This window comes from Ursus americanus, chromosome X (genome assembly GCF_024610735.1).
Source record: "Ursus americanus isolate L20-20 chromosome X, mUrsAme1.1.p, whole genome shotgun sequence".
Classification (NCBI taxonomy): domain Eukaryota; kingdom Metazoa; phylum Chordata; class Mammalia; order Carnivora; family Ursidae; genus Ursus; species Ursus americanus.
The window spans coordinates 117,801,008-117,816,359 of record NC_142164.1 but is presented as its reverse complement, the minus strand read 5'-3'; the positions used below and the strand labels follow the sequence as shown (position 1 = coordinate 117,816,359).

The 15,352-nt window shown below is 44.0% G+C and overlaps 1 protein-coding gene across 2 annotated transcripts in view; it reads left to right on the top strand.

Moving 5' to 3' along the window:
- Positions 1–9,262, top strand: part of STS (steroid sulfatase) — a 512,613-nt gene extending 503,351 nt beyond the window's left edge. Inside the window, exons 10-11 of one of the 2 annotated variants that reach the window (XR_015723499.1) lie at positions 8,110–8,226; positions 9,127–9,262. Coding sequence is in view for 1 of the 2 variants with exons in the window: in XM_087860403.1 (XP_087716529.1) it covers positions 8,110–8,123 (14 nt within the window). In the remaining variant the exon portion in view is untranslated. Of the gene's footprint in view, positions 1–8,109; positions 8,315–9,126 lie in introns of those variants that run through there. The other variant, XM_087860403.1, reaches the window with a different exon arrangement.
- The last annotated feature ends 6,090 nt before the right edge of the window (positions 9,263–15,352 follow it).

Genomic DNA, 15,352 nt, shown 5'->3' with positions numbered 1-15,352 from the left:
AAGAGTATTTTATGTACTCCCCGTAGACATCAACCATGACAGATTTTAATTCGGCTTTTCTTAAATAATCCACCATCCTCTCTCCTATTGTTAGCATGTGTTCTAAAATGAAAGCATGGCCGAGATCTATCGAAAACGTCACTTCATAACTTATACGGTGGCTTAGCAGCAGCAGCAGACTTAGAATGAAAATGAGGTACATGACTTGTCTCAAGAATTTCTCTCTATATATATTTTTTACTCCTGATGACCATCAAACTAGGCAGGTGTTTGCCTAATCATCTTTCAAGCATAGTGTTCTGTTAAAACATGTATATTAAATGTTTAATGTATTTGTTGCTCCCTCCCTCCTCTCCCTCCTCTCCCTTCCTTCCTTCCTTCCTTCTTTCCTTCCTTCCTTCCTTCCCTATGTTAACATCAATAACTCAGATTAGGACCTGTGAATAAAGCTGTCCGTTTTAGCAGTCTAGGGAATACATTGTAGCACACTCTGTCCTACTGTTTCTCTGGTCCAGACTCAGTTTACAAATGCCCAGCCAAAGATAATCTACGATGCTTCATCATATACTGTCCAATAGGCATGTCGAAGCATTGCTGTACTCAGGTCATGATCTCGGGGTCATGAGATCGAGCCCCGCAACAGGCTCTGCGCTCAGCGTGGAGTCTGCTTGAGATTCTTTCCCTGTCCTCCCCCCTCCCTCCCTCCCCCGGCCCCGTGCATGCTTTCTTACTCTAAAATAAATAAATAACCTCTTAACAATAAAAAAAAAGAAAGTTATTCCCGTCTTTAAATTTAGGCAAGAATGTGCTTGGTGAAATATATATATATATTTATGCTATAATCTCTCCAATGGCTTATATTCTGGTTGCTTATTGTTAAAACATTTGTCCTGTGCCCTGAAGCAAGGTATCTGGACAATTTTCATTAATTCATTTTAATGCCTATTGTGAATATCACCATATTTAATATACCTATATTGAATATTTACCAATTTGTCATAAAACCATATTTAAATGTGTGTAACAGCATTCTGCATGTAGGATTTTCATGACTCAAATGCATCTACATGTATGTGTGTATGTACTTATATACACATGGATACACACATATATACAAATATATATGTATATATAGAATTTTTTAAATCCTATATGATTTTATAAAATTCATGCTCCAGCAGGAAACTATGGCCAATACTTGTATGGACTCTAAAGATTACATTCATTTATACTCTCTATACGTAATTAACGAAAACAATACTCAGAGCACTACAGTCACAGAATTTAGTTTTCCATTATTTTATACATGAATTCCCTTTCTATACAGCAGACATCCACTGGAGAATGTCTTACACTCCTGTGGTTTAGTGTAGAGTTTTTTAAACCCAGTAAAATTTAATAAAATAATATTTTACAAACAAGAGAATTAATTTCTATTAACTATTTATCTGTTTGTATAGTCCTTGGCCCATAAATCAAATAAAAGCGTGGTACCCTAGAGCAGAGAAGGACACATAATATACCCATCCTAACATGATTTTTATTACCTGCCTTTCCCTCCAGAGGAATACAGTGAGCGAATTAATGAAATGTGCTTTTATTACTGATTCATTGCATTTGAAATGAAGAAGCTACTCTGGATGTTCCAGAATTTAAATTGGAAGGAGACTAGGAATTCTGAAGTGGGTTGTAGGGAAGGGACCCGTGAAGACGAAGAGGGTGATTTCTGATGGGGGTGGATTTGGAAAGCGGGAGGCAGTGGGTACCTGGGCCAAGGGGCGAGGGGGCTGGTTTGTAACCAAACCATTAAACACCCTCAGCCTGCTATTTTTAGCACAAAGTCCGGGATGACTGTGGGAAAACCATGTCAACTGCTAAATGCAGACTTGTACATGGAAGGATCCTGTGGCGTCTTCAGCCCCTATGTGTACTTACCAAGCTGGGACAGCAGTCTAGACCCTTCCACAAGCTGGTACACAACGTGCAGGTTATGCCCGTTTCTACCCTATGATACTTCTCAGCTAAGGAAGGCGATAATGGATAAAAAAGCACAATCGTTTCGTACTGAAAACTTTGTTGTGTGTGCAGAGGGAAGGTAGACGGGACTGGAGGCTGTAAAGTGTAATTCCGGTTGTCTCAGTATCCTCCAGGTTTCTTTTACTTCCAAACGTAATGTCATTCTCTCCTCTAAATAGTTCATGCTGGGAGGTCAAGGATGTTTCTGAAACACAGTGCAGGATGGGTGTAAGGAGGTCCATGCTTAATATTTGTTGGATAAATGGAGGATAGTGAGTGAATGTGTTGTATGGGATGCATGCGTGGATGGTTCATGGAGTGGAGTCAGAGGAAAATGAGAAACGTTTGGAAGTCTTTCAAGAATACATATCAAACAGGGTGGTCCCCTCTGTGAAATACTGGGTTCGACAAAGCCTGTGGCATCCGGTCTTACGCTCTGTAATCCCTTGAACGTACTGCTGGACAAGAACCTTTTACTCCGTATATAGAACAAGACAAGGTCTAGATGATTTGGTATCTATCACCCAGTGAGTAGAAACCCAACAAAACCTTCCCAGTTTCCTGTTGAGCAGCTCTCTTGTTTCAAATTTACCCAGTCTCACGCTTTCTCTTCTTACTTGAAACTTATGCACTTCCAGGGACCTCCGGGTGGCTCAATCGGTGAAGCATCCAACTCCTGGTTTTGGCTCAGGTCATGATCTTGGGGTCATGAGATCGAGCCCCGCATCAGGCTCTGCGCTCAGCGTGCAGTCTGCTTGAGATTCTTTCCCTGTCCTCCCCCCTCCCTCCCTCCCCCAGCCCCGTGCATGGTCTCTTACTCTAAAATAAATAAATAACCTCTTAAAAATAAAAAAAAAAAAAAAAAGAAAGTTATTCACGTCTTTAAATTTAGGCAAGGATGTGCTTGGTGAAATTCTAAATATTATAATCCCTTGCTTTATTTTGTTTTATTTTGCTCTTGCTACCTGAACGCTCTATTTGGGCACGGAATAAGAAAATTCTACATGTTGTACAGGAGGGGATCCCCGAGGCACCGGAAGTTTATGAAGGCATCAGGGAAGCAGATGTGTGGGCAGCTCTAAGTAGGGCGGTCAGAATAGAGGAGGGCGATGCTGTAGACTTTGACCTGTATCGTTCTGCTAAGTTCATCCCCGGTGGTGGTAAAAGTCGTAAATTTAATCATACTTCAAAAGAAGGCACTCGTACAGATGGAAAGTGAGCTTCCCAGGCCGGCATGCACAAGGATGGCCCCAGTTAGAGGTGAGGGCAGGAAGAACCATCCCGTGAAACCAAAGGCGAATGTACAAGGATCCAAGAGGACGTGTAATGGATGTGTTTCAGCATGGAACATTTAGAATGCTAAACAAAGGTGCGGTGATCCGTCACAGTGGGTGAAAAGACGCCAGGAAGTCGAGGAGGCATAGGATGGAATGGAGATGCTGGAAAGGATTCTAAAAGGCGTTTTCCTCGAGCGGCCAACAAGGATATTTCCCAGCGTTCAGTAACACGTGCAGGGTGAGTTTACAGAGCGCGTTCGCATGACCCGAAGGGACTGCAGTGATGTACAGTGTCCGTTAGGTGTGGTGGCACGGCTTGTGTGTATAGAAATGACCCTCAGAATTCAGGAGCCGCCGGCCCTAAAATGCTGTGTCATTTTTATCATCTCAAAATGCACATTAGGTGCCTTCTTCATGACAGCCGTCACAGTGACCTAAAGCTGAGATGCTCTTTTGTGGTCTTCATCCACAGACTGAGATGCTCTCCCGTGGTCTTCATCCACCGACTTCTACCAGTGCCCCGGGTGGAAATGCTCCAACAACCATCTACGGACTGAGCACCTTAACTATCTCATGTTCATATAGTTCTTAGGGTTTAAAGTGTCTTCAAGTACCTTTATTCATTAAAAAACCCCCACTGTTCTCTGAGGCTGGTCCCAGGCTCATTTCCCAGTAAGAAAACTGAGAGGCTGAGGGACGTGTCCCAAGAAAGGCAGAGCTGTCTTTGTGCCAACCAAGTCCAGTGCCCTTTCTGGTCTTCACTAACTGTGGGAAGAGGGCGGCCATCCCCCCAAATGTCCACGGTAAACTCAGTCCTGGAAGGTACTTGCTTCCAGATCTCAGAAGTTCATATGCAGCATTGGAAATGCACTATTTTTTTCTTCAACAGTCCCACCTACGAGACACTAGTAGTGAAAATACCTAAGGCACGGAGTGCTATGAGAACCAGGTGAATTAACACCTACGACCTTCCCACAAGAGTGTTTGCCGGACTTCCGCCATTATTACTATGGTAGATATTGTATTAGTACGGTGGGAATGAAAATACACATTTTCTTTGGGGAAGCCAGTTGTTTATTAGTGAGGTCTTTCCAGTCAGTAATAAAGAGGGTTTTTTTGGCTCTCACACACACACCTGTCATGGTCTGACATAGACACTGTCCAGCGCATACCACGAGTGCTATCTCCTGCCCGCCAAGGACACCAGCCTGCTGCCAACACCGCAGAGGAAGCAGGAGGTCCTCTGAGCACCATAGGCCTGGTCCTTCGGAGCAGCTTTCAGCAGTGCATTCTTGGGCACTCCCCCTTGCTGGACATCATGCCCTGAGAGCCACTCTTCCTGCTGGCATATCACGTACACGGTGGCCATCATGTCTTAATGGAATTGGGCAGACAGAATACAAGAAATGACACTCGCAGCTTCCGAGTGTGTCAGTAAATGCCGGCATTAGCATAGGGTAGGGACTGCTGGCAAATTAGTGGGGGCCAGTGGGAAGGATCTGGGGCGTGGTCCACTGGCCACAGCAGCTGCGTCACAATGCCCTCTGACCTCACAGAGGCCACGGTGACCTAACAGCAGAGCAACTTGAGGATGTCCACTGCACCGATGCAGCCTTGCTCACTCCTCACAGACCTGCTTCTCGAAGGCCTCCAGGGGCGATTCATGCCCTCATTCAATAGACACCAACTGGATGCACAGCCACTGTAAGTGCCAGAAAGAGAAGAGTGGGGAAGACCCATCCAGCTTCTGGAGCTGACGTTTGAATGGATGGTGACAGGGGGTACACAAACAGGAAGACTAATGACAGTGAGGGTTGAAATGAGGCACGGTATACACAATGAACACATCACGTTACACAATGTAAGGAAGTACTTTGGATTAGAGCAGCTGCTCTTGCCCCAAATGCAAGAGCAATGGGCTGGACAGTAACCTGGGGGCAGGTGTGGCCACTTCAGCTGGTGGATGTGACCCCTGAGCTGGTGAACTGAGTAGGGACCAGCCATGAAAAGCGTGGGTGTGTGTATTGGGAGGAGGACCGAGAACTGTCTGGGGTGCTGAGATACCGCGTGGAGGTTGTGGGGAGGTCCAGTGCGTCGACAGCACAATGAACATAAGGAGGCAACGTTGGAGGAGAGAGAGGCCCAGAGAGGCAGAGAGAAGCGGGGTCATGTAGCTGAGGGCCATCGGAGAAGGTGGGTCCTGTTCACATCGGGACGGAGAACCCCTGGAGGGTCGGTAGTAGTCCCCTGAAAGGAGTTGATTGATAGGATCACCCCTCTGCTGAGTGAAAGGTGGACTGGAGTGGGTGTGCAGGGTCGTTCTGGGAGAAGCAGGATGGCACAAGGGGCCGCTCACAGTCCCTCAGACAGGTCTGTTCTCGTGCACCTGACAACAACCTGTCTCACTCCTCATGCATTCATGGGACACAGACGATACGGGTTTCTTGCTCTTGGACAGGATGTAGGATGTTACTAGATTGTTTACGGAAATGCTCTTCCAATAGCACTATAAGTAAGGTAGCCCTAACTGAACACGTGCTAAAGCCTCAGCTGTAAACTGCTGCGGGTATCCAGGTGGCTAATTCCAAGGTCAATCACCACCGCCCTTCGGAAGGTCAGGCCCAGCATGCCATATGCCTCACGCATCACTATCGAGCAGCACAAGGCAGGGGGCTGTGTAAAGGGGAAACGTGGGGCGCCTGGGTAGCACAGCGGTTAACCATCTGCCTTCGGCTCAGGGTGTGATCCCGGCGTTCTGGGATCGAGCCCCACATCAGGCTCCTCCACTGGGAGCCTGCTAATTCCTCTCCCACTCCCCCTGCTTGTGTTCCCTCTCTCGCTGGCTGTCTCTATCTCTGTCGAATAAATAAATAAAATCTTTAAAATACATATATAGGGGAAACATACCTCGGGAATGTTTCAGAGCACACTTGGCTAAACTTGCTTCTTTGTTTAAATATTTAAACATGATTTAAAGGGTGACTGAAATTGAAACTTCTTACCCAAAAATTTTATTGACGTGGCAAAATAGAGTGGTTTTTCTCTTCTTTTGATTCTTTGTCGAGCACGATCCTTTTACTGTGACCTGTCAGGTACACACGACCTGCTCTGTATCCCGACCTTGCCACTCGCTGCTCTTTCTCTCCCAACCATAAAGACGATCCTTCCTACTCCACTTCCAACGAATGGCTTGTAAAGTTTAAATTGCACCCCCCTTTTTGCTCAGTGTCATTCCAGAGCACTTTCTCCTCTCACTTCCTGAAGGGGCTCACGTCCCCAGGTTTATTTCCAATTTGTGATTCCCAGCTGCACATTTTATAGTATGCTACTTCGTGCATTCTCCTCCTGTAAAATGATGACCTATTGCCTCGTGTGGGGGCATAGATTTGTAGAAATTTTGCCTTTTTTTTTTTTTGTTTTTAATTGGCTCTTCCCAGAAGGCAGTTTCCTGACGTGTATAGAGTTTGGTCTCTTATAGGGAGTAAAGTGTGCTTTGCATAAGGACATCTCCCTGACATTGTTCTCAAAGGTAATGCTCTGTAGGCTCCAGGGGCCACACCCAAATGGAGCGTGGGGTATGAATCATTTCCAATTTGACTTTTTTCGGTGTATCACAAAGAGACATGGACGTATTGTGCTGCTGATGAATCCAGAAACTTTTTTTTTTTTTTCAAATGGTGATGTGGAGGAGAATACCCTGTTTGTGGGCTGCATTCAGACAAGGGAAGTTTTGGGGCCAACATCATGAATCCTCAGGCGCTGTCAGAGAATCTCAGATTGGAGAAGGGCAGGCTGGGAGGAAGGCAAGAAAGGCATCCTGCAATCGTATGCAGTTGTCAGGAAGGAATCACCCACTAACTCTTCCTATGGAGCCTCTCAGTAGGGGAGATAAAAATAGAAGGAGGGGGCGCCTGGGTTCCACAGCGGTTAAGCATCTGCCTTCGGCTCAGGGCGTGATCCTGGCGTCATGGGATCGAGCCCCACATCAGGCTCCTCCGGTATGAGCCTGCTTCTTCCTCTCCCACTCCCCCTGCTTGTGTTGCCTCTCTCGCTGGCTGTCTCTCTCTCTCTGTCAAATAAATAAAATCTTTTTAAAAAAATAGAGGGAGACACTCAAAATCTACTCTGTCATTCTTTCTTTGTGGCAAACTGCTTCACCAAATACCAGAGAGAGAAAACTCTGAAAACAGTGGCTCGATCAAGGTCTGTGGTTGCAAAGGAAATATTCCTGTGTGGAAATGTCTGGAGACTGGAAAAAAAAAAAAAAAAGGCAAAGTGCTTCCCTTGAGGTCGTTGGTGCTTGACATAAACCTGTGAGAAGTCTTTCTGAGTCAACAGAGTTGTTTGGGGTGTTACAGATACACACTTGCTGGACCTTCGAGAATGTGTTAATTGAGAGACCGTAGGATGCTACATGCCTGCCGTCTCTAGAGAATATAACATAGATTCTTGTTCGAGTCGAGTTTTTGCCATTTTGTAAATGAATTATTTATTCATCTCCTCTACTGCCAGTCATAAAAGCCCACACGATAAGACATTACTCAAATTTTCGTTTCGTGGATGCGGCAGGGGTGTGAGAGAAGGGAGAAATGGGTTTCTACCAATAAATGTGTGTGTTTTATGAGTGAAGGATAATACTAGACCAGTGAATCTCTCTTTGGCTTATCTCTCAACAAGTGTCGACCTACGTTCTCAATCCGAGCTTCGCAAGCTACTGAATACGGGTACATAGGGACACCGAATTGTTCAGAGTTTTCTGATACATAGCGTCCTGATTCATCTTTACGTTTTTATTGTGTGCTTTGTCTTCATCCAGGAGTTGGGTCCTGACCGTCTGGTTGTCAGCAGATATGGACATCAGATGAATGAGCAGAGTTATCTTGCGTTGACGCTATGTATGCCTCGTTTTCCCAAGAGTCTCGAGTTTCTGGAGGTGTGTGGAAACCCTTTTCTCAGTTACATTGAGGACAATTCTAAGATAAGGCAGGCTAACAGTTCAAGCCATCTTTGGGCATCCCGCCATGGTCCGTATTTTCCAGGTGGTTCAGCAAAGGGGAGACATCTACACAATATGTTATCACATGGGCCAATGACCTATTATATCCATGAAGAAAAACGAAAGAAACATTAAAACGTTAGGTGTGAATACAATCTCTTTTTTTTTTTTAAAGATTTTATTTATTTATTTGACCGAGATAGAGACAGCCAGCGAGAGAGGGGAACACAGCAGGTGGAGTGGGAAAGGAAGAAGCAGGCTCATAGCAGAGGAGCCTGATGTGGGGCTCGATCCCATAACGCCGGGATCACGCCCTGAGCCAAAGGCAGATGCTTAACCGCTGTGCCACCCAGGCGCCCCAGTGAATACAATCTCTTGAACCATTTGGGATGGGGAAAGTTGATCGTTGAAGGCTTAGCTTGCTTAATGAGTTGGAAGGGATGGATGTTCCTCCGCTTTTCATAGATGACTCAGAAATAGCTTGCAGCCATCAGACCTGCCAGCTCACTAAATCTGAATATCTCCTCTTCCCAACTTCTAAACAAACCCTGCCATTTTCTCATGCACTAAATGTTTCCCTTCATCATAGACAATTGTCATCCTGATTGCTGCATCTATACTGGGTTGAGAAGATCAGAGTTCTTGAAGCTGTTTTTTTTTAAAGTAGATATTACTGTGACATGATCGTGCAAACCTGTCGAAACACATATTTGGACCTAAACTACGTAGTATATCTGATTTGGGCACCAGTCCGTCTGATTCATTATTCAGTCTTGGTCATGATGACAAGGCTAATGTCAATATCTTACGGTTTTCTGGGTATCTTCTTGCATGTAGTCATGAAGCTCAGAATGTCCCTTCTACAAACGCACGTCGGGGGCTGTGGCTAAACAGCCCGTGGGATCGCAGTCACACCACAGAAGGATCTCCAGCACAATGTTGGAAAGTGAAAGGGATCCAGGTGCCCAGTGTAAAAGGGGTAAGTTGGTCATGGCGCCTGTGCGATATGAACTTATTATGCAGCTGTTAAGAATTATGTTTCCAATGCACGGGTAAAGTTCAAAAATAGAATATTTATTCAGAAATACAGACTATAACACTATATACAAGTATTCCCCTATTTACACCCCCTTCTGTACTTCCCCCATCACACTTACCAGAGAGAGAAACAGAGAAGGGGGGATCGCAGAGGAGGATGAAAGGAGAAATATTCAGAATCTTGCGAGACAGGAACAAATCACTACCTCAGGTAAAGACATTATACCTTTCTTTTCCTTTCTTCTTTGCCTTTGAGGATTTCTAAAGTAAAATTAAATAGTAATCCAACTTGTTTTGTAAAATCAAAACTATATGAGCGTGGTGAACTTGCAGGTTGTGCAAGAAGCATGATCTCTAGGTGTCCACACCTGCCTAGAAAAAAGGAGCTCTGTCCCAGGCCCGACACAGCGAGAGGGTGCGGGTTTTCTGAGAGACGCAGCCCTGGAAACTTCTGGGCACCGACGTGAGGTGCAGCCCTTGCTTTTGGTACGGAGGGCAGGATAATGCGTGCATCTAAGCATCGAGATTGGATACAAGGGTTTCTCTTACGCAAGCCTGAGGGCCCAGCGTGAATGCTGCCTCGCTGGCATGTTCCCGTTATTTGGTGTAGAGGCATGCACGTGACAGCCCATCACTTAGCCGTGCACTGAGGCCAGCCTGCCTCCACTGAGCCCAGGGAGTCCGGTGTATCAGAAGCAAGCGAGCCTTGCTCTCCAATGCTGTTGCTTCTGCAGACACCTGCCACGGTGTTTGGCTACCATGGTCTTCCCCAGAAACTCCTCTTGCCCTGTTAGGGAGGGAGAAGAGCTATGTTCACTTTGGGTGTGTACAAAGAAAATAGGTTGTTTTATCTGTAGCTGAAATCCTTCCCCAAGGAGTGCCTCTTTTACACAACTAATGCTGTTAAATACAGCATTCTTGTTCCAAGGTGGCAATTTGATAGGAAATTCCGATGATCTGGATTATACTTCCGCAAAGGCGTAAGAGCCATGCAGGTGGTGTTCTGCCCTCTCTGGGCTGACAAATGGCCGAGTTACCATATGGCATTCGTTTGAGACGCTCGCCTGGGAAAACAAAACGTCAGCGTATCATGTAATTAGGTACCATCGGTTATCAGGAGCTGATGTTGGAAGGTAGAGAGATGGTGGTTGTGACATTTATGGAAAGACGCTGCCCTCGCTCTGTGTCTGTCAGCTTCAGAAAACAAAGATACTCATTTCTTAACTTAGATCTCTCTTGGGACCAACTATCAGGAAAACCAGACTTCTCATGCTACATGGTAAAGATTTTTTTTCAAAGTTTTTTAAAAAATACCTGAGATTCTTACCTTTCACATACATACAAATATATAATATTAGAAACTTGCATATATATTTCATGTTCCCATTTTGATTGCTATTAAGTGAATTCTGGGAAACTTTATAAAAAGTATTTAAAATTATTTGGCTGTTGCCCTTAAGTTTTAATCCTTTTTTCCCCATTAATTTCTGTTGTAAATACGTCTCCTTATCTCGGATGCTAGCACACACCTGGTCAGTTTTTCTTATTGTCCTTACTATCTCTTCTGTCCTGCTTCTAAATGGTGGGCTCTCCCAAGACCCCATCCCTGACCTCCATGTTTCCTCCAGCTGTTCTGTCTCGACAGGCAATGTTCTCTATTCCCATGGTCATATATTGCCTTCCTATCAAGATGACCCCCCCAATTCTGGTCTGCAGCCCTGACCTCATCCCTAAAATCCTAACTCCAACTACCTAATTGCCTTATGGAACTCAAAATTAACACATCCAGCATAAAGCTGCTGGTTCTGTATTGCTCATAAATATATACTCTGTCTTTCCCAGTTTCTCCGTCTCAGTAAACAGCAGGTGAACTCAGGCTTACACATTTGGTTCCTGTCTTTCTGTCTCACCACACCCATTAATAGACCATACCTATAAGCCTGTCTACTGCATTTTTACAATTATAGTCCAGGGGCACCTGGCTGGCTCGGTCAGTAGAGCATGCGACTCTTGATCTTGGGGGTGTAAGCCTGAGCCCCAAGTTGCATATGGAGATTATTTAATAATATTTTAAAGTTAATTACCTAACCTGTCCAATTTCCTTCATGCCCACCACTGACACCTTAGCCCCGGCTGCCACCATCTTTCATCTTTTCTGTTGTAAGAGCTTCGTAGGGCTCTCCCACCCAGGACCCACTCATCCTCTTGTGCAATCCACATTCAAATATTCCACATTTGGTTGTCAGTTATCACTCCTGCTCAAGCCCCCCCTCCCCCCACCCAGTGCTTCCAGTCACAGTGAAAACAGAAGTGAAACTCATAGTTTAGCCTAAAATGCCTTCTGTGACTTGCCTCTTGTTTTTATCTTGTCAAACACAAAGCACAAAAAAATATTTCATCAAGTTGTTTTCAGCAGTAAAGGAGTTAATATACATCAAGTACTGAGAGCAGTATTCACACGGACACTCAATAAATTTATTTTTGCACACAGCAGTCAATAAATATTAGCCAGCTAATATTCAGTATCCTATTATCTAGGGTATGAACTAACTTGTCTTAAATCACATGTAATAATTAGGCAATATTTCTGCCATGTGGTGACTGTATCCAATTTCTAAATCATCATTGCTGTCTCCAAACTGAACCAGGTCAGACAGCCAGCGCCTCCCTTTTGTTTTCAGAAGTCTGTAGCTTAAAAATACTGCAGAGTGGGGCTGGTGGGTGGCTCGGTTGGTTAAGCGTCTGCCTTCGGCTCAGGTCATGATCCCAGGGTCCTGGCATTGAGCCCCTAGGAGGGCTCCCTGCTCAACGGGGAGTCTGCTTCTCCGTCTGCCCCTGCTCCTGCTCTCTTTCCCTCATTCTTGTGCATGCGCTCTTTCTCTCTAATAAATAAAATCTTTAAAAAAAAAAGCCATAAAAAGGAGAAATTAAAAAAAAATACTGCAAAGTGGCCTCATAACCATTCTTGCTCATGTCTTTCAGTGAACACACATACCCGTTTACTTTGGATATTTATCCAAGAGTGGAAATGCTGGGTCACAGACTAAGCGTGTGTTCAACTGTGTAGGTACCATCAAATGGCTTCCCAGAGTTCCTTTTTCCAAATTACACGCGTATGCTATTTTCTTAGGTCTAGCGGAATGCTTTTCAAATTAGCTATGTTGAAAAATAATTCTTCCAGAATATATTCCATACGACAAAATGTATTTGTATTAGCTCAAAAGATTATTATAATTACAATGAAATGTATCAGCATAAAAATTATCTGGGAATTACAAATTACATATCATTCCGCATTTGTCTTGTATGTATCATTATTTGGAATATCTCATTATTTTAATTGTAACCAATTACTCCGGTTGGCATAGTCACAGCAAGCAGTATTCTATATTTTAGGAATAAATTAAATATATCATCTAAGAGTTCATCCTAACATTCTGCCTTTGCATTCATTAAAGGATCAAAGTTTCCATTAATGCTCGTAGGAATTTTGAATCCACATAAATATATCATTAGGCTGAAGGTGAACATCTTTAAGGTAGATTTACCGGCAGTCTGGAATGTTAAAATGACGGCTAATGTGCATTTCTACTTTTAATTTATGACGTGCAGTTAGGTTAGGCTGCAGTATCCTCGTCGACTGGACCAACGGTCAGGTTTCAGGATCACTAAACTCAGAGATGATATTCTGTGATCGTTTTATCGGGTTTTTATTGTTGTGAATCCATACTTCACTATTGATTCGCCAGCTCCAGAAATTATTTCCCAGTTTCTTTAAGTAGACAAATATATTTTTCCAGTGAGAGAAGTGACCATTTTGAACACAATTTTGAGTAATAATAGACCGAGTTTTAAGACAGAGTTTCTAAGAGTCTCACGGCACAAACCGCCGGTTTATAGCGAAATTCCTTCTCTTCCTCTCTTTTCCAACTGCGTTTTATCGGTTTCCTCTTTTGTTTGTATCGTTTCTTGTGTGCCGTTCAGTTGGGGCTAATTGACACAGATGAAGAGAGAAATCCTACAAAGATACAAATGTTGTACGGGCTTAATATTGGGGGACTTAAGTAATTTAGCTTCATTTGCTAGAATTTGTGCTTTTCTTTTGCTGTATGGATTTAGAAGTAGATAGAAAATAAAATCCATTTGGCACATGCACTGAACCTAAGGTTGGTCTACACTTCTTCCTGTTTCTATCCTAATCCGTCACAAACCCAGACCCACTGCCTGCATCCAGAATACTGTGGTCTGGGTGGCTTACAAACAATGGACATTCATTCTCACGGTTCTAAGGCTGGAAGTCCAAGATCAAGGCGTTAGCAGGTGTCTGGTGAGACCTGGCTTCCTGGTTTGTACTCTTCACCATGTGTCCCTCTCTGGGTTCTCTTTATAAGGTCAGTAATCCCATTCATGAGAGCTACACCCTCATCACCTAGTCACCCCTCAAAGGTCCTCTTCCGAATACCATCCCGTCCAGGCTGAGTTCTAATTTGAATTCTAGGGGGACAGAAGCCTTCAGTGTTTGGCACCAAATTTTAAGACATGAAACATGACCATGAAGGAATCAGAACACCATGGCCATATTTATTTCTCTATAAGAGAAATTTCTAATTTATTAGATGGATACAAACAATGGTATTTTATAAAAATTTGACATAAAATATGTTTTCCTAAACGACCTGTGAGTTCCTGTATCTAGGCCTTGCATGATAAAAACATCCCATTTTTACATAAGCGAAACTCGGGACGTGTGGGGATTGCACTGACGTCTCACCCTCCTGGCCCATGACCAGGATCAGAGGCAGGAATGGCTCTGCGGTGCAAGCTTTGGGTGCCCAACCCGGAAGGTGTGTGGCCGATGAGATGCTGCTGAGAATGTGGGAGCATCTAGTTCACGGAGAACCCAAGGGTCGTATTTGGTTAAAGCTGGTCTTCACACTAAGAAGTGAGGATCTTTGAACATGTTCTTCCTTTCGGTCATCTGTTCTGTCTTCACTCTCACCTCCCTTTCTTCCCGTCTGCATGGGCACTTGTCTACTGTTTCATATCCCAGTTAGTCCTCATCTTCCCCAATATGGAACTTCTTTTTTTTTTTTTTTTCCTCTCTACCACACTTTAGTCCTTTGCAAATCCCTGGTTCATCGCAGATGCAACTTTCTCCAGGAAGCTTGACTTACACCTGTCATTGACTTAGGGGTGTTTTGAGTGAAATCACATGTTCCTAAATGGAGACATCCATCCCTGTAGTAACTTTCAGAAATGCCTCTGTTTCTCCCATATGCCTGGCGTCCCAAAGACAGGAATGGCCTCCACTTTGTTCTCCATCCCTTACCAAATATTCTGTCCTTCTCTTTGCTTAATTCCCACCCACCTCCATCTTCCTTCTTCTAAGACCCCTCTCCCACCAGCCTCGGAGGTTCCCCTGACTAACCCACTCTATTTGAGGACTCATGGATCGTGCCTTACAGAAACAAGCCCCAACAATACTAACTTAGTGACATAAGGAGGTGAGAAATATATGCAGTATAAAGTATATTTGCCATGCCTCGAATGAACTGTGTTTACAACTTAGTCTGTGTTGTTTCTTCTACTGTCGCTTAGAATTGGCTTCCTTTTTCTTCCTGTTCCTTTTTTAGTGAGTTTCCTCATTTCCCCAAAGACTTATTTAATCATAGATATTGTAGTACTTAATTAATTTCTATTGAGTACAGTCTCAAAATATCTCAGGCTTAAATGTGGGGTCTACTGTTTTCCATCAATGACTTCCTGGCAAATATTGAGTTATTTACCCGCAGAGCAGGAAACATACACAGTCTCATTAATCTCTTCTCGGCTATCCCAAAGTCCCCCTCCTCCTAGACCTCAGTGTGAAACATATCGAGTATCCAGTCTCATATATTATTTAGAGAGTACCATTGATTTATACAACTTTTCCTGGGTCAGAAGTCTGGTGATTCATTGCCCCCATATTCAATTTGACTGCAGGAAGAGTAACCGTTTGTGAGAATACTATTTCTCAGTGCATGAG